General features: G+C 38.0%; 1 protein-coding gene and 2 pseudogenes across 1 annotated transcript; 2 read left to right on the forward strand and 1 right to left on the reverse strand.

Moving 5' to 3' along the window:
• LOC139187197 (olfactory receptor 5M9-like) overlaps positions 1-19,091 on the forward strand; it is a 203,973-nt pseudogene extending 184,882 nt beyond the window's left edge.
• On the forward strand, positions 5,536-6,468 carry LOC139187196 (olfactory receptor 5M3-like). The gene has a single exon (XM_070803200.1). The coding sequence runs from the start codon at positions 5,536-5,538 to the stop codon at positions 6,466-6,468; it is 933 nt and encodes a 310-aa protein (XP_070659301.1).
• Positions 19,092-25,435: 6,344 nt separating the features above from the next.
• On the reverse strand, positions 25,436-26,382 carry LOC139187258 (olfactory receptor 8U3-like; annotated as a pseudogene).
• Between the last annotated feature and the right edge of the window lie 995 nt (positions 26,383-27,377).

Here is a 27,377-nt window from a genome sequence, read left to right on the forward strand (position 1 = left end):
ATGAATCCTCCACAGGTATACACGTGTTCCCTGTTTAGATTCTGATTTTAGAGAAAGTGTAATAGTCTTTTCTTGCACCTAAAATAGATATTGGTTTGGGATATCTGTTATTTTTAGGTGCTTAAATGGACTGTTATTTCACTGTATCTCATTGTTATAATTGTAGATAATATCCCTGATTGTGGAATATTTTATTCAAAATATGCTACAAGCCTCATGCAATAATATTAATCAATGCAACTGTATCCTAGATGAGTCTGGATTTTCAAATGTTTACTAATTAATTAAATAAACCTCATTTATATGTAAGCGTATTTTAATTGTATGGTTTCTATTTAAGGCCCTATTTGTGTCTTATCTTATAATGACTATCAGAAGGTAATATAATCTCACTGTTGATTTGGAGTTTGGAATGTGTTTCTGTAAATATATTTCAACAACTTATCTTTAGACAATTTTTGGAAAATAGAAAAATAGATTTACTCTTATTTTGTTTTATTTTTAAAAAGTATTTTTGGGGTTGGTGATAGCAGAAACTAGCAGAAACCTTGCTAGTCCTAGTACATATGTATGTAATGTGATTCTTTTATATCTGATTTTAAAATGAACACATTATCAATATAGTAGATATCCTGAATTTTGTTTTTAGCAATACTGTTGCCTGGTTTTCAAAATGTTTTTATTTGAAAGATGAGAAAAATTTGAGGCACAGATAGCTGCTTGATTGTGAATGAATCTTAAACTTTCTTGTCAATATTCAAATTCTGTTCATTTTATTTATCAATATTTTATAAGAAAATTTTAAAAATAAAGTTTTCCTCACAATGATTTCCACAAATGAAACAAAATTATCCATCAACATTATATATGTATGTATAAATGTTATATATGTTACACATATATAGATAGGTTATATGTGTGTTTGCACATGTGTGTGCATGTGTATGTTCCAGAGTATTCAACTTGATCAATACTTTCCAGGAATTTTGTTTAAGAATTTACCTCAGGGTTAAATTAGTTGTCACATAAAATAATCAACATTAATAACATAATCTTGTATGCTATTTTTCTCCTTCTATTTATGTGTGTAACTCTAAACTGCCTAATTTACCAACAGCAGAACTAATTTCTCTACCTAGCTGTATTCTTGCCCTAGATTATAAAACTTAATCAATTTGAAAGCCATGTGATTTCAGAGGTAATTATGCAACTAGTGCAATTTTAACTACTATGAGAAACTATATAATCATTCACATAAAAGTTATTGCATTACACACATATTTAAATATTTAATTTATATAGTTTGCAATTTAGTTTTTGCATGCAGTCTGAAGCAAGATACCAACACTAATTCTCATAAGACATTACCATTAGTAAATTAATAATCTCTCTATCCCTAATCATATTAAAATGCCAATAATAAATACATAAACTTATTTATAATTATTTTGGCCTACTTCTAAGCATTTTAACCTTCAGTTGAATTAATTAATTCACTTATTTGTCCAACGAATATTAGCTGAGTGCCTGTTATGTTTGAGGCTCTGTTTTAGTTATTTGTTATCAGTGAACAAAACAGAAAAAGAAATCCTTGATCTCATGAGACTTATATTCCATTTGTGTGAAACCAGCATAAACCATCAGGAAAATACATAAATAAATCTTAGAGTATATTAGTGATGTTATAGAAAAATCTGGAAAAAATCATCTTGTAAGATAAAGGAGCAAAGGGGGATCTCTGGCTCAGATATGAGAATGAAGGTTGATTTCATTGAGAAGAGGATAATTGAACAAAAACCTCATGAAGGTGGTTTAGAGATGAGCCATGGAGGTCCTTACGGAGCAGTGTTTTAGAAGATGGAGTAACTAAGGAAAAGGCAGATGCAAGCATTCAAGGAAAGTTTTAAGAACAAATGGAAGCCAGTGTGGCTGCAGCCCAGGGCAGTGAGAAAATTAATGGAATATGAGACCATAGGCATGATAAGGGACTAGAGGCCAAGGTCCTGTGAGCCATGAAGCACAGAACACAAGCTGGGCTTATGAATGTTGAGGAACGTCATCACCAAGTTTGGTGTGATGCAAACTCAAAGCAAAGAACGTTATTTGATCCCAGAATACTTTCAAAATAACTTGAATGGGGGAGGTGGATTTTTTGTTAATCTGTTACAAAACAAAAACTCAGTGATCAACTTTTCCTCTAGAGATATACTTTCCCTAGGGTTATTTCTAGAAGATTCTTAATTGTTTTTGTTTTTTTTTTTTAAATAAGGCAATAATTTAAGGGAAACTTCTCTTGTGGATTTCCAGTTTCTTTTCTACCTGGCATCATCTCATTTCTTACACAACATTCACTTTCCCATTCTGCATCCTTCCTGGGAATACTTTGCTCTATTTAGAGATTGGTATACAAACACATCTATCTGGAGCTAGAAGATGAAGCTTTCATTATATATTTTATTTTATTATATTCATCATTAATTATTCCATTTATATTATCCATGTATGGAGGTGTCTATTTGTCAGAGACAGAAATTTTATATTTAGATTTGAATATTTGATTATTAAAAGCTATTAATGAAGCTACAGTTTCCACAAGTGCATTCAGTAATAATTGCACCTTCTTATTTATTATTGGAGGAGGAAATGGCAACTCACTCCAGTATTCTTGCCTGGAGAATCCCATGGACAGAGGAATCTGGTGGGCTACCATCCATGGGGTTGCAAGAGAGCTGAATATGTCTTTTCATACTCTCAAACAATGAAGTTAATACTGTTAATTAATACTTGTTACATCATCTTAAGACACAGAAAAATGAAACACAAAACAAACTAAGAGCAAAGCCTGCCTAAGTTCACAAAATAAGTCCTGGGGCCAGAATTCAAAACCACTTTAGAACAGAAACAGAATTCTCTATCTGGAATACTTAATGTTTCCTCTTTTCTGGTCCTGGGGGAAAATAATCTACAATTACTGGTAACTTAATTTGAAAGCGAGGGTGATACAATATGGGTAGTTTTTGTATATATTTTTGCCTGAAGAAGGTGGTGAGCAAAACTGTCTGTCTCCAAACCCTTCTCTTTTTTCCAGTCTCCATAATTCCTAAGATCAGACCTGACTATTCCATTTTCCCTGTGAGTTCCTCAGAGCTCTCAATTACCTGTCTAACCACCACACAGGTTTTCATCTATTTTGCCTTTGTGAGGTACTAACAACACTGATCTTTTATATATCATCTTTCTGGATCATCCTTGGTACAGTTAGATGCAGTGAGATCTGACATTCCAAATAAAAATTCCTCTTCTGCTGTTTTAAAAATAAGTGGAAAATCCTGGCACATTTTGTTAACACAATATCAACATGCTCTATTAACATATTTGTAATCTCTTTCCATTCAGAATCTCTCCTTCATCTTTACATTTTCTCTATCATTTATGATGGTGTCTAAAACATATCTTTCATTAATATCTCAATCTTTAAAAATCCATTTTTTTTTTTGTTGAGGACACTCATCTTATTCAAAAGCTAACATACTATTTTTAAAACTTTTTATTAAGTTGCATTGTTTGGGTGGTTTACAAACAGTTCTGTGTTCCATTTTTATTGTTCTGTTTCCCTTGGACTGAGCAGGTTCACAAGCAGCTCAAAATGATACTGTGGCACATTTAGGACAAATATGGCTCTCCTTCGTATCTCAGAAGGATTGCTTCTAGAGCATCACCCTCCACCCTATCCCCCCAGGATCCCCAAATCTGCAGAAACTCAAGTCCCTTATATACAATGGTGTCATGATTGCATAAAACCTATGCACATCCTTTCATATACTTAAAGTCACCTCTATCTCTTTCTCCTTTCTCTCATTTAAAGCTAAGTAAATGCTAGCTAGACTAAGTGTATTAGAATTCTTTCCCAAACAGTTTTGCATATTTTACGAGGTAAGTTGCATAATTATAAGAATTTGGATAAGACACAAAGATTTCTCATTATTTGATAAATAAACGCTTGTGGATTTTCCTCCATAATACTTATTAACAGAATGGAAGGCACTAGTATTTTCTCAGGAAAATATTTTGTGAAGTACTGTCCTGGAGAGGTTCATATGATACAATCTGTATTTGAAAATAAATTTGTAACTATCCAAGAAGCTTTCCTAGACCACTGGATCTCCACGAAAGAGTCAATCATTCCCTGCTTTATCCCCGTATTATAACACTGTAGGAATACATCATGATTTTACAAGGTTTAATTACATTACTACCACTTCTCACTAGTGACACTGATCTCCTGGTCTTATCTTTGAATCTGCAGAACATAACAGTGGAGGGTATCTAGTAGATTATAATTACATGCTAGGTTTGTCAGAGTCCTTGTCCAGGGAATACACACAATATATGAAAGTATGTAAGTAATTTAATCCTTTATTTCAAAGATTACTGTGAACAGTTTGTCCCTCTTTAAATGAGTCCAAGTATGAGGTTAGATTAAAAACAAATTTTATCTGATATTTAGGGCTGACAGTTTATTGGATTAAATGGTTTTGCCCTATAATTCTGGAAGTGAAAGTGAAGTCGCTCAGTCTTGTCTGACTCTTTGCGACCCCATGGACTGTAGCCCACCGGGCTCCTCCATTCATGGAATTTTGCAGGAAAGAGTACTGGATGCATGCATGCATGGTAAGTCACTTCAGTCATGTCCAACTCTATGCGACCCTATGGACAGCAGCCCACCAGGCTCCTCTGTCCATGGGATTCTCTAGGCAAGAATACTGGAATGGGTTGCCATTTCCTTCTCCAGGGGATCTTCCTGACCCAGGGATTGAACCCAGGTCTTCCACATTGCAGGAAGACACTGTACTGTCTGAGCCACCAGGGAAGCCCATAATCCTGGAGAACATGCTTATATTAAAATGGAGAAAAAGTATTGTTTTTGAGTGACATTAAAAACAGAAATCTTACCCTCCATAAATATCTTAAAATGAATAATTACCAAAATGCCAGTTGAAAGCAAGAGATATTTAAGAAATAGTCTTGAGCTTCCCTGGTGGCTAAGTAGTAAAGAATCCACCTGCCAATGCAGGAGACTCCAGTTCAGCGCTGGGTTGGGAAGATCCCCTGGAGGAGGAAATGGCAATCTACTCCAGTATTTTTGCCTGGAAAGACTCTGGAGGGCTATAGTCCCTGGAGTCCTAAAGAGTCGGACACAACTGAATACACACACATGTATACACTTGGACACTTGGACAATTACAATTTTTAGGAATAGCATGTTTCAATCACATTTTGTACAACTCTTATGTAAGTGGGTCAGTGTATTATATTTGTCAATGTAGATACCTTCAGGGAGCTTGTTAAACAGCAGGTGCTCAGAAAAAAATTGCTGAAAAAGACTGTCAAAATGAAGTCATAGTTATTTAATTAAAAAAATAAAAGACAGCATGAATAAAATGTAAATTGATAATAATCAACATTTGATTTTAAATTTATTTACTAAAACTTATCATAGAAGTTTGTATGGAAAATTGACTTAGAGAAGAGAAAATGCTCAACTTCATGGATGTGACAGAGTTCATTCTTTTGGGACTAACTAGTCATCGGGAATGGCAAGTTCTCTTGTTTGTCAGTTTCCTGCTGGTCTACGTGATCACCATGGTGGGTAATATCGGCATGATCCTGTTAATTAAGGTCAGTCTGCAACTCAGCAGCCCCATGTACTTTTTTTTGAGTCATTTGTCATTTGTTGATGTGTGGTTTTCCTCCAATGTCACTCCTAAAATGCTGGAAAACCTGTTATCAGAGACAAAAACGATTTCTTATGCTGGCTGTTTGGTACAGTGTTTCTTTTTTATTGCTCTCGTCCATGTAGAAGTTTTCATTCTTGCTGTGATGGCCTTTGATAGATACATGGCCATTGGGAACCCTTTGTTCTATGGCAGCAAAATGTCAAGGGTTGTCTGTATCCGACTGATTTCTTTCCCGTATGTGTATGGTTTTCTGATTAGTCTGGCAGCAACATTATGGACCTATGGCTTGTACTTCTGTGGGAAGATTGAGATCAACCACTTCTACTGTGCAGACCCACCTCTCATCAAAATGGCTTGTGCTGGAACCTTTGTAAAAGAATATACGATGCTCATACTGGCCGGCATTAACTTTGTATATTCTCTAAATGTAGTTATCTTATCTTACCTGTTCATCCTCATTGCCATTCTATGGATGAACTTGGCGGAAGGGAGGTGCAAGGCCTTCTCCACCTGTGGATCCCATTTGACAGCTGTCGTCATATTCTATGGAACCCTTATTTTTATGTATCTCCAACGTCTCACAGAGGAGTCTGTGGAGCAGGGGAAGATGGTGGCTGTGTTTTACACCACGGTGATCCCCATGTTGAACCCCATGATCTACAGTCTGAGGAACAGAGATGTGAAAGAGGCCATGAACAAAGTGATCAGCAGGACAATTTTAACGAAGTAATGTTGTGTTACTTTTGTCCTCTGCATTTCATCAACACTCACTTGTCAAAAGATTACTGCTTAGTACACAGCTTTAGAGAATTCACAAAAAGTAAGAACTTTACCCTTTACAAAAAAAAAAACAACAAGAAAAAATTAAAATTCAGAGGGAAAAAGTGAATTTTCTCTCATTGATACAAGTAGTCATGCTTAGCTAAAATTAATAAATTAATAGAGAAGATTATTTCAGCCCAAGTTCACAGGTATATGTATTGACATTGTTTATATCCTTTGTTAGAATAAAAAGATTTTGATTTTCTTAATCAGGATGGGGAACACATGTATACCTGTGGCAGATTCATTTCGATATTTGGCAAAACTAATACAATATTGTAAAGTTTAAAAATAAAATAAAATTTAAAAAAATGTAGTAATGAATTTAGGAAATATTTATCTATTTATCTACTAGACTACAATCTGAGGTAGAAGAAATAACAACATATTTCATTCAGTTCTCTAATGTAAGTGCATAAAGATGGTGGTCTTGCTAATGGTTTTTATTTTCCTGTGGGGAAAGGAGAAGCACATGTGAATTCATCTCCACTGACTCACACGTGCATTATGGGCAACATTTCAAAGCTCTTTGCCCATAAACAAATTGGGAATTTTGTTCAAATTATAATAACATCACTGGGTAGTTGAAAAACTTAAGCCTGATATTTAATGCCTTTTTCAATGTGAAAGGTGGATCTGTTCAGAGACCTTTGTTTTGAAAATAGAGATACTATGATATGTAATCCTTTTCCAACATTTTTGTATTTAAAGACACAACAGCATAAGTGTCTCTCTTTTACTGGTTCTAATAGCTGCTGTGTGGCCAGACTGTGCACATGTCACGTACCCCAGCCAAAGTGCCATCATTCTAACTGAGGCGTAGCTAGAATTAGTGAATATGTCATTTTGCAAGTACAAAACTACAGATTTCTCCTCACAAATTAAATTAATATTCACATGGATTATTTTGCACATTTTTGACCTAAGTATGATTTCAAATATTAATTTCTTTTTACTTGAAAGAAGGAATATTTGGGTGCTCTCTTTTTTCTTAATAACACATCCTGACTTAATAGTGTAAACATAGTTTGGCTTCTCTCTTGTAGCTTGGTTCTTCTAGTACAGTGATGAGGCAACAAGTTTACAACTTGGACATCCATAATGTTTCTATGTCTTCTGATATAAGTAAACAAATAAATATCCTGATGTCTTGACACAGAAACACATAGCCACTGAAATGTCATTCACACATTAAGATCATGCATTTAAATCATCACAAAATGCATAATTTATCTACAGAGATGTAGATATAAAATAAGAATGATGTATAGGAGAACAAACATTTCTCTTTGTCCAGTGTTTTTTTTTTTTAATTATTATATTAATATATTTATTGTTGGATACGTAGGATCTTCATTTCTGTGAGGGCTTTTCTCTAGCTGTGGCCAGTGGAGGGAATCTCTAGGTGCATAGGCTGATCTCTAGTTGCAGTTCATGGGCTTTTCATTGCAGTGGCATCTCCTGTTGCCCAGCGCAGGTTCTAGAGCATGTGGACTTCAATGGTTTTGACACATGGGCTCAAGAGTTGTGGCTCCCAGGCTCTAGAGCACAGGCTCAACAGTTGTAGCATTTGGACTTATCTGCTCCATGGCTGGTGGGATCTTCCTGGATCAGGAATCAACCCATGTTTCCTGCACTGGCAGGTGGATTCTTTACAATGAGCCACCAGGGAAGTCCTCTTTGTCCATCGTGAGTTTTTATTTTCCTCAGGGGAAAGCAGAAGCACGCATAAACTCATTTCCATTCATTCACACATACATCATGGGCAACATTTCAAAGCTGTTTGCATGTAAACAAACTGGGGATTTTGATTAAATTATAATAATGTCATTGTGTCTGTAATGCAAAACTTAACCTCCCTAAAGAATTTAAGCTCTTACTTAATGTTACTATTTGGGTGAACTAAATGTAATTCCTTTTGTCTGTAAGACTATTTATTCACCATTTATTGGAAAACTCTTGGCATTCCAAATTAGTTGATGATTACTAATAAATTTTAAAATGTAATTTTAAAGCTTTTAAATTAAGGATAGTTTTCATTTGGAATAGTTTTTTTATTTTATTATTATTATTATTTTACTTTACAATATTGTTTTGTAAAATGGTTTTTAAAACTGTATACCTGTAGCAGATTCATGTTGATATATGGCAAAACCAATACAATATTGTAAAGTTAAAAAATAAAATAAAATAAATATTTAAAATAAATAAAAAATCACAGAAAAACAAAACAATTAACTGATATAAAAAATAAAAGTGTTTGAATGAAAAAAAAAATAAAACTGAATGCTACTGTTACATTTGTTTCTATGTTTACTGACATCATTATAGTTAAGCATCTTCAACATAAAGTGTACTTATCTTTCCCAGTCACCCTCTCTCTTTCTTGATCTCTCCCTCAATAACACACACACACACACACACACACACACACACACAGGCCACAGTTTCTTCTTCTGAAATCTACATTTCCTTGAGGGAGTGCAGATTACACTGTAATGACCTACTGCCAGAGAGTTTACCTGATGCATTTTCGCCATAGTTAGTGAGAAGGAACTGAGGACTCCTGCATACTTGGGCCCTGAAATTGCAATCATGAACTCAGCTCTCAGGGGTTCATGAAACTCTATTAGCTATTTTGTCTTAAAAATACTAAGCCAAGAATTTATTTCAAACATTCTTAGGTTGAAAAAGCTCCAAAGTTTCTGGGAGAAAGTGAAAGTGAGAGTGAAATTCAGTTGTGTCTGATTGCGACTCATGGACTATACAGTCCATGGAATTCTCCAGGCCAGAATGCTGGGGTGGGTAGCCTTTCCCTTCTGCAGGAGACCTTCCCAACCCAGGGATCTAACCCAGGTCTCCCAAATTTCAGGTGGATTCTTTGCCAGCTGAGCCACGAGGGAAACCAAGTAAGGATAGGTAGGGATTAATTTGGTATGTCTATTTTGTGTTCAGTGTGTCTCTATGTGTTCCAATAGGTCTGAAGTGTGTGTGTGTGTGTGTGTGTGTGTGCTCAGTCATGTGCAGCTCTTTGCAACCCTATAGACTGTAACCCACCAGGCTCCTCTGTCCGTGGAACTTCCCAGACAAAATTACCAGAGTGGGTATGCTATTTCCTTGTCCAGGGGATCTTCCTGAAGCAGGGACTGAACACTTGTCTCTCGTGTCTCCTGCAGGATTCTTTACCACTACCCCCACTTGAACAGGATATGATGTTACACACCTTCCTGCATCCTTCATAAGACCTAACAAATGCTTTGTATTAAATAATTACGAAGAGTGCAGTAATAGAACACTGTGCATTTTTTCAGATTGTTCTAATTTCACATTATAAATCAGGCAATTGAAACTATATGTAATACAATGTAATAAAGACTGTATAAGCAATATGAGCTAAATATCCTATGTGGCTCAGACAGTAAAAAATTTACCTCTGATACAGGAGACACAGAAGGTCAGGAAGAACCCCGGGAGAAGGAAACGACAAACCACGTCAATATTCTTGCCTGGAGAATTCCATGGAACATGAGAAACTTTGGGCTGGAAGAAGCACACACTGGAATCAAGATTGCCAAGAGAAATATCAATAACCTCAGATATGCAGATGACATTTCCCTTATGGCAGAAAGTGAAGAGGAACTAAGAAGCCTCTTGATGAAAGTGAAAGAGGAGAGTGAAAAATTTGGCTTAACAACATTCAGAAAACCAGATGGCATCTGGTCCCATCACTTCATGGGAAATAGATGGGGAAACAGTGGAAACAGTGTCAGACTTTATTTTTCTGGGCTCCAAAATCACTGCAGATGGTGACTGCAGCCATGAAATTAAAAGACGCTTACTCCTTGCAAGGAAAGTTATGACCAACCTAGATAGCATATTCAAAAGCAGAGACATTACTTTGCCAACCAAGGTCCATCTAGTCAAGGCTATGGTTTTTCCTGTGGTCATGTATGGATGTGAGAGTTGGACTGTGAGGAAAGCTGAATGCTGAAGAATTGATGCTTTTGAACTGTGGTGTTGGAGAAGACTCTTGAGAGTCCCCTGGACTGCAAGGAGTTCCAACCAGTCCATCCTAAAGGAGATCAGTCCTGGGTGTTCATTGGAAGGACTGATGCTGAAGCTGAAATTCCAATACTTTGGCTACCTGATGTGAAGAGCTGACTCACTGGAAAAGACTCTGATGCTGGGAGGGATTGGGGCAGTTGGAGAAGGGGATGGCAGAGGATGAGATGGCTGGATGGCATTACTGACTCAACGGACATGAGTTTGAGACTCCAGGAGTTGGTGATGGACAGGGAGGCCTGGCGTGCTGTGGTTCATGGGGTCGTAAAAAGTCGGACACAACTAAGCAACTGAACTGAACTGAGGAACCTGGTGGGTTACAGTCCATGAGGTCGCAAAGAGTTGGACATTACTGAGTAACTAACACTTTCACTTTCAGCGTGGACATGCAGGTGAGGAAGTTATAAGTTTTACGTGGGTAGCCTCAAGGAAATGGTGGTAAAAGAGACGGTCATTTTTACATGAATTACAAAAGTAGATTCTTCTTTATCTACATCTTTGGGGCCTGAAGAATAGAATCATGAAACTCAGTCTCTTGCTAAGTGAGTTGTCCTACCTAGATTTCTCTGTGATAAATGAGTGATCCTCCTGGCTACTTATATTGAGAACCATATTTGTACCATAAAACCCAAGGGCATCACATGAGGCTGTTTAGTGTCCTGTAGAGGATGGCCTTAAAAATTAAACTTAGAAAAATATTAAGGTGATAAAATTAATTGGCAGTTGAAAAGTATCCTGGGTCAGAGGTAGGTTTCTCTGAAAGATACTAGATCCAAAACTTCTGTGAGGAGTCGATTCCTATTCCTAGGGAGCACGTGGATTTTCTCAAGTTAGAAGTTTTTCTCTCAAGATCCACTCAGAGCGCTAACTTATATGCACCAAATATGTTTATATCAATTACCAAAGTATGGTTTAATTGTAACACTAGGGGTTCTCAGCCTTAACCTGAGGTGTATATAAGTGTTAGATATATGCCTCTCTTACCTGAGTCAGTCACGTATTTGAAAGTCTGATAATCACTCATTTTCTGTATTGAATGAACATTTCTTCCACTTCTACCATGTGCCCCATGTGTCATGGGTCCTGGGGCAGGGTCATGCCCAAGGCTCTCTAATAAAAGGTTTATTGCAACAGAAAACCAAGAATAGCTTTGGAAGAAAATCAGCAATTTCCTTCATAATTCTTCATAAGCAGAAATAGGCTCTTGTTATAAGAACTGAAGGGGAAGCAGTGTGAGTATACTGATCTGGGGAGGAAAGGAAACAAGTTTTATGGATGGGCATAAATTGCCAGGCCAATGAGTTAAAATGATCGAATGTATACACCACTAATATTATTAACTATTTTGTAGTTGTGCAAAGGACATTTTTTGTGTGTGGGGAGCATGCTGCTAAGCTGTATGATTTTAGTTCTCCACCCAGGAACCTGGGCCCACGACAGTGAAAGCACCTAGTCTTAACCACTGGATGACCAGGTAATTCCCACAAAGGATGTATTTTTGTTTCCCAAGTACATAAAACCATACGCGTGCATGCTAAGTCACTTCAGTTGTGTCTGAATCTTTGAGACCCTATGGACCTGGACTGTAGCCTGCCTGACTTCTCTGTCCATGGGATTCTCTAGGCAAGAATACTGGACTGGGTAGCCATTCCCTTCTCCTCCGAGGAGTCTTCCTGACCCAAAGATTTAACTTCCTAGCATCTCTTAAGTGTCCTGCATTGGCAGGTAGTTTTGTTGTTTTGTTTTGTTTTGTTTTAACCACTAGTGCCACCTGGGAAGCTCACATAAAACCATAATAGAGCATTAAGCATACACAGTCGTGCAGTGGAGGGAGAAGGCAATGGCAACCCCCTTCAGTACTCTTGCCTGGAAAATCCCATGGACAGAGGAGCCTGGTAAGCTTCAGTCCATGGAGTCACTAAGAGTCAGACACAACTGAGCAACTTCACTTTCACTTTTCACTTTCATACATTGGAGAAGGAAATGGAAACCCATTCCAGTGTTCTTGCCTGGAGAATCCCAGGAACAGGGGAGCCTGGTGGGCTGCTGTCTATGGGGTCGCACAGACTCGAACACAACGGAAGCGACATAGCAGCAGTCATACAGTGGAAGAGGTGTCTCTGGTGGCTCAAATGGTAAAGAAATCTGTCTGCAATGCAGAAGATCTGGGTTAAATCCTTAGGTCAGGAAGACCCCCTGGAGAAGGGAATGGCAACCAACTCGAGTATTCTTGCCTGGAGATCCCATAGGCAGACATGCCTGGTGGGCTAAAGTTCACAGGGTCACAAAGAGCTGGATACAACTGAATGACTCAGCTCAGTTCAGTCGCTCAGTCCTGTCTGACTCTTTTGACCCCAAAAATTGCAGCAAGCCAGGCATCCCTGTCCATCACCAGCTCTTGGAGTTCACCCAAACTCATGTCCATCAATTCAGTGATGACATCCAGCCATCTCATCCTCTGTCGTCCCCTTCTCCAATTGCACCCAATCCCTCCCAGCACCAGGGTCTTTTCCAATGACTCAACTCTTCACATTACGTGGCCCAAGTATTGGAATTTCAGCCTCAGCATCAGTCCTTCCAATGAACACCCAGGACTTGTCTCCTTTAGAATGGACTGGGTGGATTTCCTTGCACTCCAAGGGACTCCCAAGAGTCTTCTCCAACACCACAGTTCAAAATCATCAATTCTTCAGTCCTCAACTTTCTTAACAGTCCAACTCTCACATCCATACATGACCACAGGAAAAACCATAGCCTTGACTATATGGACCTTGGTTGGCAAAGTAATGTCTCTGCTTTTGAATATGCTATCTAGGTTGGTCATAACTTTCCTTCCAAGGAGTAAACATCTTTTAATTTCATGGCTGCAATCACCATCTGCAGTGATTTTGGATCCCAGAAAAATAAAGTCAGCCTTGTTTCCACTGTTCCCCCATCTATTTCCCATGAAGTGATGGGACCAGATGCCATGATCTTCCTTTTCTGAACGTTGAGCTTTAAGCCAACTCTTTCACTCTCCTCTTTCACTTTCATCAAGAAGCTTTTTAGTTCCTCTTCACTTTCTGCCATAAGGGTGGTGTCATCTGCATATCTGAGGTTATTGGTATTTCTTCTGGCAATCTTGATCCAGCTCGTGATTCCTCCAGCCCAGCGTTTCTCATGATGTACTCTGCATATAAGTCAAATAAGCAGGGTGACAATATACAGCCTTGATGTACTCTTTTTCTTATTTGGAACCAGTCTGTTGTTCCATGTCCAGTTCTAACTGTTGCTGCCTGATCTGCATATAGGTTTCTTAAGAGGCAGGTCAGGTAATCTGGTATTCCCATCTCATTCAGAATTTTCCAGTTTATTGTGATCCACCCAGTCAAAGGCTTTAGCATAGTTAATAAAGCAGAAATAAATGTTTTAATGGAACTCTCTTGCTTTTTCCATGATGCAACGGATGATGGCAATTTGATCTCTGGTTCCTCTGCCTTTCCTAAATCCAGCTTGAACATCTCGAAATTCACGGTTCATGTATTGTTGAAGCCTGGCTTGGAGAATTTTGAGCATTACTTTAGTAGTGTGTGAGATGACTGTAACTGTGTGGTTCAGTTCAGTTCAGTCACTCAGTCATGTCCGACTCCTTGAGATCCCATGAATTACAGCACCCCAGGCCTCCCTGTCCATCACCAACTCCCAGGGTTCACTCAAACTCATGTCCATCGAGTTGGGGATGCCATGCAGCCATCTCATCCTCTGTTGTCCCCTTTTCCTCCTGCCCCTAATCCCTCCCAGCATCAGAGTCTTTTCCAATGACTCAACTCTTCACATGAGGTGGCCAAGATACTGGAGTTTCAGCTTTAGCATCATTCTTTCCAAAGAACACCTAGGAATGATCTTTTTAGAATGGACTGGTTGGATCTCCTTGCAGTCTAAGAGACTCTGGACTGTGTGGATCACAATAAACTGTGGGAAATTCTGAAAGAGATGGGAATACCAGACCACCTGATCTGCCTCTTGAGAAATTTGTATGCAAGTCAGGAAGCAACAGTTAGAACTGGACATGGAACAACAGACTGGTTCCAAATAGGAAAAGGAGTATGTCAAGGCTGTATATTGTCACCCTGCTTACTTAACTTATATGCAGAGTACATCATGAGAAACGCTGGGCTGAAAGAAACACAAGCTGGAGTCAAGATTGCTGGTAAAAATATCAATAACCTCAGATATGCAGATGACACCACCCTTATGGCAGAAAGTGAAGAGGAACTAAAAAGCTTCTTGATGAAAGTGAAAGAGGAGAGTGAAAAAGTTGGCTTAGAGCTCAACATTCAGAAAACGAAGATCATGGCATCTGGTCCCATCACTTCATGGGAAATAGGTGGGGAACTGTGGAAACAGTGTCAGACTTTATTTTTGAGGGCTCCAAAATCACTGCAGATGGTGATTGCAGCCATGAAATTAAAAGATGTTTACTCCTTGGAAGGAAAGTTATGACCAACCTAGATAACATATTCAAAAGCAGAGACATTACTTTGCCAACAAAGGTTCATCTAGTCAAGGCTATGGTTTTTCCAGTGGTCATGTATGGATGTGAGAGTTGGACTGTGAAGAAAGATGAATGCTGAAGAATTGATGCTTTTGAACTGTGGTGTTGGAGAAGACTCTTGGGAGTCCCTTGGAGTGCAAGAAGATCCAACCAGTCCATCCTTAAAGACATCAATCCTGGTGTTCATTGGAAGGACTGATGTTGAAGCTGAAACTCCAATACTACAGCCACTTGATGAGAAGAGCTGACTCATTGGAAAAGATCCTGAGGCTGGGAAAGATTGAGGGCATGAGGAGAAGGAGACTACAGAGGATGAGATGGTTGCATGGTATCACTGACTCAATGGACATGGGCTTGGGTGAACCCCAGGAGTTGGTGATGGACAGGGAGGCCTGGCGTGCTGCAGTGCATGGGGTCAGAAAGAGTTTGACATGACTGAGCAACTGAACTGAACTGCCTGAAAGGGAGTGAATGAAAAATATACAAATAAGACAATTTAAGGAATGGAGTGAGACAAAAACAGAGCATGCTGATAAACACAGAAATAAGAAGAGGCAGGATGCACACAGAATGGTCAAAGATCTCTTTGAGGAGGTGACTTTTCAGTTATGCGCCAGTAGCCAGCTACGTTGGAGAAGGAAATGGCAACCCACTCCAGTGTTCTTGCCTGGAGAATCCCAGGGATGGTGGAGCCTGGTGAACTGCTGTCTATGGGGTCGCACAGAGTTGGACACAATTGAAGCGACTTAGAAGCAGCAGCAGCAGCAGCAGCAACCAGCCATGTAAAATATTGAGGAAAAAGAGAATGAAAATATGAAAAATTAAAGGAGGAAATATTTTTAAAAGTGTATAAACTCTGTGATTGTATCATGTCTCCCTCCAACTAGTAGCAACTCACAATTTGGAATTTGATTAATCACTGTGAAGTATTTTCCTACCCCTGAAATTATTCATATGGTAATTATATACACCATAGAGAAAACGATTTGGGCACATAACATAGGCACATGATATTTCAGTTCTGGTCTGAGTTCACCTGTACCCTATATTTTCACGATCGTAGATATTCCAGCTGCTAAGTGTGGATATACTAAGCCAGTTGAGAGTTGCTGATTTTCACTGGGAGATAAAGCTAAAACCAAGAATTTTCATGTATAAAAACTCTTGACTCTACTTGGTGAATCCATAATTACCTAATTAACAAAATTTTACTTGCATTATTGGTACAACTAATTATAAGAGGATGAGATGGTTAGATAGCATCACCAACTCAAAGGACATGAATCTGAGCAAACTCTGGGAGATAGTGAAGGACAGAGAAACCTTGCGTGCTGCAGTGCATGGGGTCTCAAATAGCCGAATATGACTTAGTGGACTGAATAATTATGATGTAAACCAGAATCTCATGTAGCTTGTTCAATTTCATATTACAAAACTTAGACTACTTCTAGATTTAAAGTAATAAATAATAAATATAATATAGCAAATATATTTGACATAAAGTTGGTTTTGATGTAAATTAATTATTATAAGCAATTATAACTAAAGCCCATTTTATGTCATAATATTCTCTTAAAGCAATATTATTATGGGGATCTTAAATTCCAAAGATGATGTTAATCCTACAAATGCATCCCTAAATACTCAGAGCAGTTTATTTCTCAGAAGACTTATCTGGGGAAATGTATTAAATGGAGAAAATATTCCTTGAGGACATTTTCCTTGTAATGACATTAACTTTGAAAATAAATAATTAGACAAATAATGGATTTTTGCTGAAAAGCAGTAGAAACTGAAATAAGACAGTAATTTTAAAAACATGGCACCTGAATTTTATTTTATATGTATATAGAATTTATCTATTGATATAATTTTGATATGGTGATTGAACCATTTGCAGTTTACTTTTCTAACTGTTAAACTGATACAGTCCATGTTGTTAAATACCTCTTACCTCATCCTGCAAGCAGCAGTAATCAAGCAAGTGAAATATATAGCTAAATAAAATAACACATGACTAGGATTTTCATAAGTTGAAAGCTTTTGATATCATAAGCTGACATAGTGTAGAAAAGTATGTCAATGACTAGATTGTAAGACCAACGTTTAAGACAATCATCCCGTAAAATTGTGTAGATAAGAAGATACCTTCTGGACTTCCCTGGTGGCACAGTGGATAAGAATCTGACTACCAATATAGGGGACATAAGTTCGATCCCTGCTTGGAGGAAGATTCCACATGCCATGGAGCAACTAAGCCCGAGTGCCACAACTACTGAGCCTGCGCTCTAGAACCTGTGAGCCACAACCATTTAAGCCTGGTCACCTAGAGTCAGCGCTCTACAAGAGAAGCCACTGCAGTGACAAGCCCACACACCCCAACCAAGAGGATCCCAAGTACAGCCAAAAATAAATAAATACATTTTTTTAAAAAAAGGATATCTTCCAAGTCAAAGGAAAATGAGTAAGTTAATATTGCATGTGTATTTGTATTAATACTGACAATGAGAGGCAACCATCATACACAAAATTAGTATTCAATGGAATTTCAATGATTCACTCTTCTCACTTCCCTGTTTGGCACAAAGTGGTCGTCTGACCTTGGTTGAATATTTACATTTATGAGTCTCAAGTCTTTTTCTATAAGACAATATGTTGAAATGAATTTAGTCATTCTCTAATGACTCTCAGTCTAGCTTTACTTTTACTGGAACTCTATGAGGTTAACATCATTGTAATAATTTAGCAAAAATAAGTGTCTAATACTAGTAGTATATGAATGTAATTGTCTATTTTAGAGTTAAGAAACTAATAAATATTGCAATAATTACCTATAAGGCCTATTAAAGGAAATAAATGTGATTATATAGTCTTATATTAGACTTTGTGCAAAGTCTACATTGATTTTTATATCATTTGAACTAGAATACTAATAAACATGACTCAAAATTTTCAAGAATAAAATAAATTCATTCATTTCTTTTAATTTATCCATAGGCACTGCAGACTGGGTCTAAGTGAAGGCAATGCCAAAGTTCACAGATGTGACAGAATTTGTTCTTCTGGGGTTGACCAGTCATCAGGAGCTTCAAGTTCTCTTTTTTGTGGTGTTTCTAGTAGTTTACATGATCACTCTGATAGGGAACATTGGTATGATTATTTTGATCAGCATCAGCCTCCAGCTTCAGAGCCCCATGTACTTTTTCTTGAGTCATTTGTCTTTTGTGGATGTGTGGTTCTCTTCCAATGTCACTCCGAAGATGCTGGAAAACTTACTATCAAACAAAAACCATTTCCTATGTGGGGTGTTTGGTGCAGTGTTACTTCTTCACAGCCCTTGTCCACATGGAAGTATATATCTTGGCTGTGATGGCCTTTGATCGCTACATGGCCATCTGCAACCCTCTGCTTTTTGGCAGTAAAATGTCCAGGACTGTCTGTGATCGTCTCATCTCTGTGACATACATCTAGGGGTTCTCTGTCAGCCTAAACTGCACACTGTGGACATATGGCCTGTGCTTCTGTGGAAACTTTGAAATCAACTACTTCTACTGTGCTGACCCTCCTCTATCAAGACTGCCTGTGGAGGGGTCCACATTAAAGAATGCACCATGATTGTTATTGCTGGGATTAATTTCACACATTCCCTCTCAGTGGTTCTCATTTCCTATACCCTCAGCGGAGGAGCCATGCTGTGCATGTGCTCTGCTGATGGCAGGAGGAAGGCATTCTCCACTGTTACAATGTTTTATGGGACTCTCCCCTTCATGTATCTCAGGAGGCCCACTGAAGAGTCTGTGGAGCAGGGGAAGATGGTGGCTATGTTTTACACCACAGTGATTCCCATGCTGAATCCCATGATCTACAGTTTGAGGAACAAAGATGTGAAAGAGGTGATCAACAAAGCAATCGTCAAGGCAAACTTGAAGCAGTGAACCTGCAGTACATAATTCCATGTATGCCACTTCTTGTTATAAATGTCCAGGCATATAAATTCCCTGTTTAAAATAGACTGTATACAGGCAACACTTAAATATACTAAGAAGTCCAGTCTAACACAGCGATGGTTTACCCCATGAATGGATTCTCAGGACTAAGCCTCCTTTATCTACGTGTGCAAACATACTAACCCTGACCTATTACTGGGAGTCACAGTGTATGTAAAATTGTGCTAAGTGTAGTCATTGGATAAATGATAAGTACATTTGGATAAGCACATGCTAATTTGGAGGGTATCTTTGTAAGAGTTGAATATGATTTCTTAGGATACTTTCTATATAAAATTGCTCTTCATTTGTTTTATAAGTAATATATAAGTTCATGAGAAAAATTAAGACTTCATCACTTTTCCATGAATATAAAAGTTGGTGAATTCTCATTTACCAAGAAAGCTTTCAATAACATTCATGCATGCATGGACTTTTGAAAACAAAAATGTATTCAGAATCTTCAACTAGTGTGAGGAACTCTGCCCTTGGCAAAGGTCATGAGGAAGGAGGCTTGGCATATGCAAAGGTGGGATCTAGCTTCAGGAGTCCCCCTGGAAATTCTCGAGCACCTACCCCCAAAACCAGAGTCTGCCTACTTTACTGCTTTGTGCTCTCACCTACACCTCTGACTTTACAGGAGACTGTCCCCCACCACCTCTCTCTGAAAAAGAGTTAACTTACAGCTCCAGTTAATAAAGTTCCTGGGCGTGACAAGAGTGTTTCAACCTACCAACTCCTTTGGAAGTCCTCTAGCCTGCCTGAACAGGTTCTTCCGGCCACATGTGATTGTTCACAGCCTCCCAACCATGAAAGACATGAGATGTTCTAAACTGTCTAAATACAGGTTCCTTTGAGCAGTTAAAAGATTGATTAGAAATTGTATTGGTGAAGGGTTTTTCACTTGTTGGGCCAATGTTTGCTGCTAAGTTTCCATATCCCTTACCTACTGTGTCCCTGGGAGTGTATTGATTAATAAAATCGGTGTATAGCAATGTAAGTAGTAGCTTTTTTGTTTGTAACCTTGGACCCTTGAGTTAATTCTTTTCTTGATATAGCCCACCACACCTTTGCCCTATAGGAATGCAACTTTATCTAATGCTTTCAGAGGGTGGCGCCTGACTTTAGAATAATCACCTTTAGAGAAAAATAAATTTTCTGAAGAAAGGGTCATAAAATGTTAACAGGCCTTCTGACCAGAAGTTGATGTAAATCACCTAAACTTTTGCATATGATAAGTTTGAAAGCCTGGCTTCAATAAGGATCAAGGACTGCTGTCCTTGCATGATTCTACCCCTTCCCCTATTGTCCTCTATGCACAACTTAAGGTATAAAAACTACTTTGGAAAATAAAGTGCGGGCCTTGTTCACCAAAGCTTGGTCTAGCCATGTCGCTCTTTCTCTCACCTTCTGGCTGAATTCCCATCTGGAGAATGGAGGCTCGTCAAGCCTACTAATTATGCCCGGGCTTCTAAGATCTGACCGGGGAGGCCTTAGTGTCTCCTCTCCTTTGGGAGAACGGGAGGACGCCTGCGGCCAACGTAGGTGATGCAAATTCCTTGTCTTGGAATTTTATTAGCTTTCCACATAAACCAAGTTATTCAGCCTCTTTTCTCCACTGAATTTTCTCACTGAGCTATCCTTATTTAACCACTCTTTATATCTTAAATTCTATCGTATCCTGATCACCGAAGCTGTCTCCCCTTTGAATTCCCTGGATCCCCCGGGGCTGGACCCCGGCAAACTAGTGTCATGAATTCAGAAGATTAATTCTCAGTATATATTGCTCTAGAATTAATACTATTTGTGTTTCAAACAATCTGTTGACTCACCGTGATTCTACTCATTGATTTGGATTTTGGCTAGTTGTTTTTCTCTTTATTAATTTAAATAGGTGAAATATTTATGACTAAAGCCTATCATGTCCTTCTCATAGTTTAAAAAGATGAAGCAATGTGGATTTTTGTCATTTAAAATCTTTTAATCAGAAGAATGTCCTGTTAAACATTTGATTGCTATGATGAAGCTATTGTTTGATTCCAAATTCTTGTCACTAACATTACATTCTTAGGTCTGTGTTTAGCTGTTTGTTGTTGCTACTGCTAAGTCGCGTCAGTCGTGCCCGACTCTATGTGACCCCATAGATGGCAGCCCACCAGCTCCCCCATCCCTGGGATTCTCCAGGCAACAACACTGGAGTGGGTTGCCATTTCCTTCTCCAATGCATGAAAGTGAAAAGTGAAAGTGAAGTCGCTCAGTCGTGTCGGACTCCTAGCGACCCCATGGACTACAGCTTACCAGGCTCCTCCATCCATGGGATTTTCCAGGCAGCGTACTGGAGTGGGGTGCTATTGCCTTCTCCGGTTTAGCTGCCTAAGTCAAGCTTTTAATAACTAGAGTGGATCAACCAGATAAGAATCACTGTAAAACCGAATGCCATTGCACTAGACATGTGTTAAAATGTGATCAGCACAGCTCACACTGGTATCCATTGGGATCTGATTACAAGTTTCCTATTCAATTTATGTTCACTGGTGTCCACTTATTCTACCTTCATTCTTAATATAAGTGGAATACATTTTTTGTCCTTGTTGACTCTTGCTAATAATACCAGCATAAAAGCAAATCAGAAGTAGAAGTAATTTCTCATGAATGAGTTTATTCTTGTTTAAGGGCTAATCCAATTAAAAGGGGTGGACAATTGAACATGTGTAGAAAGACTCTGAGAAGTAACATTTACTTGTGGTAATATCACTGGAAAGATGTATTCATTTAAGCACAGAAAGTATTGTTACTCAGGCTAATTTACTAATTGCCCACAAGTCACATTCCCTCAGATTGGTTCTGAGAAAAGGCAAATGGTGGGAGGAGAGTTCCTTTTCATAACTTTAGGTTCTGAGCAGGAAGAAAGAGTACCATTTGATTAGTATTGGAAACTACATTAACAAAGTTTTTGTTTTTTTTTTTAATGTTTTCAAATCATCCAAGTTTGCTTCTAACAAGTTGGTGTCAAGTATGAAACGATAGGCTGCTCAAGAAACAATCGTATTGACAGAGTTCATTATAGCTTTACCTTTTAAGATCACATTTTCTGTGATGCTTATGGCAGACATATTCCTCAGTGTCCACTATTTGATGTTTTATTCTATAAGTAAAACCTTTGTCATCCAGCTGTTCACCACATTCCCATTGCCCCTTGTCAGTGGGATACATAATGTTGACAAGTCTTGGCAATGAGCCATCAGTAGAAAGTGATGCCTGGAACCTAAAGATCACCTTATGTATGTTAAAGCCATTAGATACAGACTTTTTTCTCTTCCTTCCCACTTGAAAATGTTGCCGCTGAAATGATCACTTTTTAGATAAAGATGGAAAACATATATTGAGGGTCTAATTGCCCTTCCCAAACTCCTCAACTCATACTGTTGCCTGAGAAAGGAATAAATTACTTTATTAAGCCACTGCATCTTGGGAGTTCACTTAGCTATAGTGCTATATTTGCTTTTATAATACTTTCCATAAACATATCCTTGGCACTTCACCTCTGCCTCTTACCACTCACTAGGACGATTTTTTACCTGAGAATGATCAAGTCTCTTCAGAAACGATTCTGGTATTGAGAGAAGGTCATCTTGTACTCTGTCTTAACCAGAAGGAGAAAACTCAAACTTCTGATCTATCTCAGATATTAGGCTATATATCCCTCTGTCCTAACTACTTGATGAATCCTTGGGCTTTTTAAGCCAACAGGGAAGTCTTAAGACCTCCAGTTTTCACATTAAATGGTTTTGGATCCCTTTTGACCTGTCATCTAGGTCATTTTGCTAGCCTTTTTAGGTACTTACATATCTCTTTCTTAAGCTTAGGAAATCTCAGCTATTTTTGTTTTCCTTTCTGCACTGTGCTTGCAGGTGTAGATAAGGTGTGTTTTCACCATACATTTGAGCCAGCACATCTTTAACTGTCCTTACTTATTAGTGGGCTTCTCCAATGGCTCAGCAGTAAAGAATCATCTGCTAGGCAAGAGACATGGTTTCAATCCCTGGGGGAACATCCCCTGGAGAAGGAAATGGCAACCCACTCCAGTATTCTTGCCTGGAAAATCCCATGGACAGAGGAGCCTGGTGGGTTACAGTCCATAGGGTCACACAGAGTCGAACACAACTGAGCATGCACACACTTACATGCACTTATTATGAGTGCAATTGTTCCCCCAAAAGATGTGTTAAGTTCCTAACCTGAAGAACTTCAGATTTTGTTTATAGGATCATTGGGTTATAGGGTCAGTATTTGGATATAGGGTCGTTGAAGATGCAATTGTTAATATGAAGTCATACTGAAGTAAGGTGGACTGTTAATCCAGTGTGAGTGATGTCCTTACAGGAATGAAGGAATCTGGACACAGATGTAGAGGGAAGATGATCATGAGAAGACAGCAGAGACTGGAAACATGCTTACAAGCCAAGGAATGCCTGGGACCACTAGCAGCTGGAAAAAACAAGGAAGGAACCTCCCCTAGAGCTTCATAGAGAGCATGGTTCTGCCAATACCTTGACTTCAGACTTGTAGGCTCCAGAAATGTGAGAAAATAATTTTTGTTGTTCTAAGTCAATGAGTGTGTGGTACTTTGTTAATGCAGATGGATGAAACTAATATATTTCTTTACAGTTTTGCTTCAATGTTAGAACTTTGGTTTTACTTTAGTCTTGTTTAGCCTCCCAGGCTATCATCCTTTCTGCTCTGGGAGCTCTTTAACTGTATCTGAAGTTTCTTTGGTAAACGTGTGGTTTTGCAGCAACCTCCCCTGAATCCAGTGTGCTACCCAGAAGGGGCACCGGGTTCCTTTTGAAAGATTCACTGACCTTTAAACCCTTCTCACATCACCAATCCCAGGTTTAGCCCTTACTCTGCAGTTTACTATAGAAGCTTGCTGCTGTGCTTTTAACTATTTAAATTATACTTTTGGAATTATTAAAAAAAAATAGCAACAACAAAGATGTTCTCTTTTCTTGAGTTTTATCTTTGGCAATTGACAGTCATGATTTCCAAGATTGATTTCTCTGCAGCTATGCTCCCTGACTCCGAAAGAAGTTGATTTAAGAACTTGAAAATCAGGATTGTAATTCATTGCTTCTTTTAAGAATTTGTACAATTTACCTCCACTTAGAACACCTTGTTGCTGCTTTAACAATGGCATATATTAAAGGCATATATTAAAATAGAGGCATATATTAAAATAAAGTTTAATATAAATAATTTAACATGGCAATATTGATGTCTTCACATAAATCTGAAATCTAACAATGAAATGTGTACTAAGATAACTTGGATAAAATAAGCTAAAATGTTTCTGAATAACTTATACAATCATGGTTTTTTTTTGGCCAGTATTTCCAAAAATAGCAAACTGTTCAGCATATTCAGGAATGTTTTTGATTTTGCCCTACAAGAATAGCTCACAATATCACCCACATGGTAGACACCAAATATTTGAATCTAAATTAAAAAAAAAAAAACAAAAAACATTCCAGTTGATGGTTTAAGTGGGTCTTAGATTACATCACTTTACAACCATCCCAACGTAAAACTAAATTCCTGACATCTGACAGCAACCACATTTATAACTTGGTTTTACACTACCACTTCCTGTCCCTTCAACCCATTGTAATTTCTTCAAATCCCTAAAATATAAAAGGATCTTAAGCTTTGCTGAGGGAATATAGGGTAATGTCTTCATTTTTGTTTTGATACAGAAAAAGAGAGTATGACTTTCCAAAAGCTGACCCTGATTCCCAGATCTGCATGGCAAATAATGACATCTTTTTGAACAACATGAGAACCAAATAATTACAGAGAGTGACCAACAGTGAATCTAGTGGGGGTCAGAAGCAGAGAGGAATGATTTTTAGCAGACAGGATACAGTTGAGGAACAGCTGCTACATGGAATGATGTGGGGATGGACAAGAAACTTCCTTTACCACCTCCCTTTTTCTGTCTCCACAATGTATAAAACAGAAGCATTTTTGAAAGCAGTGGCTAAATCTTATTATCAGTAAAATAGAAACTATCCAGGCCAAAACTATCAAGTGTCACATATGCAAATAGTAGCAATTTGTTAAAAATGTGCATTATAATCTTTTAAACCTTTTATCTTACTTATAAATTATATGAAAAATAGAACACATGTGCAACGTCATTTTGCTCATACAAAAATGGTAAAATTAACCTATCAAAGATAATAAAAACAACATATCGGCATGTGGCATAGTTCCAAGACAGTCAGTGTTACAAGTTACATTCTAATGTATATTAGAGACAGAAAATAACATTTTTCAAAAGCTTTCCTCAAGGCATTTTTTACCTCTTCGTTCCTCAGGCTGTAGATCATGGGATTCAACATAGGAATGACTATTGTGTAGAAGACAGAGGCCATTTTGTCAGTGTCAAGGGAATGGTTTGATTTGGGCTGCAGATGCATGAAGATCAGAGTCCCGTAGAATACAGTGACAGCAGTCAGATGAGAACCACAGGTTGAGAATGCTTTGCGCCTCCCTTCTGCAGATTGGATTCTCAGAATGGCAGCCACAATGTATAGGTAAGAAATAAGGACCGTGGTCAAAGAGCTGATCATGTTGAATCCAGCAAAGATAAAAATCAAGATCTCTTTGAGGCTGGTGTCTGAGCATGCAAGGGCCATCAAAGGGACATCATCACTTAATAGCATTGGGGCCACAGTAAATCAATCAAAAAGTAACAACTGTGTGGAGGAAAGCAACAGAAAAGCTGTATCAGTAAGAGCCTTCGACCAGTTGCATGCACACCTTTTGGGACATGATCACCATGTAGAGAAGAGGATTGCAGATGGCCACATAGCAGTCATGCCATTACTGCAAGAAGGAACATCTCTAAAACCAAGAACTTTAGGAAAAAGCCCAGCTGTGTCACACATGCATAGAGAGATATGGACCTGTTCTTGGTCAGGAGGGTCTCCAGGAACTTTGGGGCTATTGATGAAGAGTAACAGAAGTCCACAAAGGCCAGATTACTGAGAAAAAAAAAATACATGGGTGTGTGAAGGTGAGGATCCAATAGGATTATGGAAATCAGGCCAATGTTTCCCACCAGAGTCAGAGAATATACCACTAAAATGAGAAGAAAGAGAAGGATTTCAATCTCTCTCTGCACTGAAAAACCCAAAAGAATGAATTCCATCACCCTGGTAATATTCTCTTCAATCATTTGTTCTAGTCTCTGAACTGTGGGAAAGACACAAGGTAAAGACAGATAAGTTATCAGGAGCGAGGAATTGTCATCAGATGCCAAAATGTGCATGTTTTAACTTGAGAAATTATTGCTCATTTAGCAGAATATCAGAACAAATAAATATATCCCCTCTTAAACTCTCCTGTTTGACTATTTATAATTTTCTGAAGCCAAAAATTGAGGTTTAATAAAAATAATGTTTATAAAAACATGGGATATTTTAGGTTTAGATTATTTTTAGTTATATTAAATAATGGAGAGAATAAAGATGTTGTTAAATATCCTGCTCCCAATATTTACTTCTCAGTGGAGTAAAATTTTAATATGTAATACTTTATCTGTTTTAACAGACATATATTTTATTTTTTAAAATGTACATTATGCTAAATATAATAATACAAAGCTAAACAGGATAGTCAATGGATGGAAAAATGGAGGCAATTAAATACTCCTATTTGTGAATTAGCCAAGTTTTGGATTCCTTTTCAAATGCTACTTTCTAAAAGTGATAACGTACACTTGTAGTTAGAGTTAGAATACACATATGTTAAAAAGTAGAGTTCTTGATAATCATTTACTCAATGGACATACGTTTGAGCAATCTCCAGGGGATAGTGAAGGACAGGGAAGGCTGGCATGCTGCAGCCCATGGGGTCACAAAGAGCCAGACATGACTGAGTGAGTGAACAATAACAAATAGTTTTACATTAATTATTTTCAACACTTATAATCAGGAATGCTTTCTAAATTATCTGGTAAATTTTTAGTGTAACAATAGAATGCACTCCTGCTTTTGAAAGGTAGCCATCTCTTTGACAAGAGAAATAGCAATTATATGGAAATGGTATTCCTATCATAATGTTCAACTTGCATGATGTGGTTTTTGAGAGTTCTATGCCTCATTTCACTTCTGAGGCAAAGGAAGATAACCAGCTAATTTTAATTTTAGGAGTAAAGTTAAAAAGAAAAAA

Source organism: Bos indicus, chromosome 15, assembly GCF_029378745.1.
Source record: "Bos indicus isolate NIAB-ARS_2022 breed Sahiwal x Tharparkar chromosome 15, NIAB-ARS_B.indTharparkar_mat_pri_1.0, whole genome shotgun sequence".
Classification (NCBI taxonomy): Eukaryota; Metazoa; Chordata; class Mammalia; order Artiodactyla; family Bovidae; genus Bos; species Bos indicus.

Excerpts from the sequence above, each read along its gene's own strand:
- LOC139187196 (XM_070803200.1), top strand. The coding sequence starts at position 5,536 with ATGCTCAACTTCATGGATGTGACAGAGTTCATTCTTTTGGGACTAACT.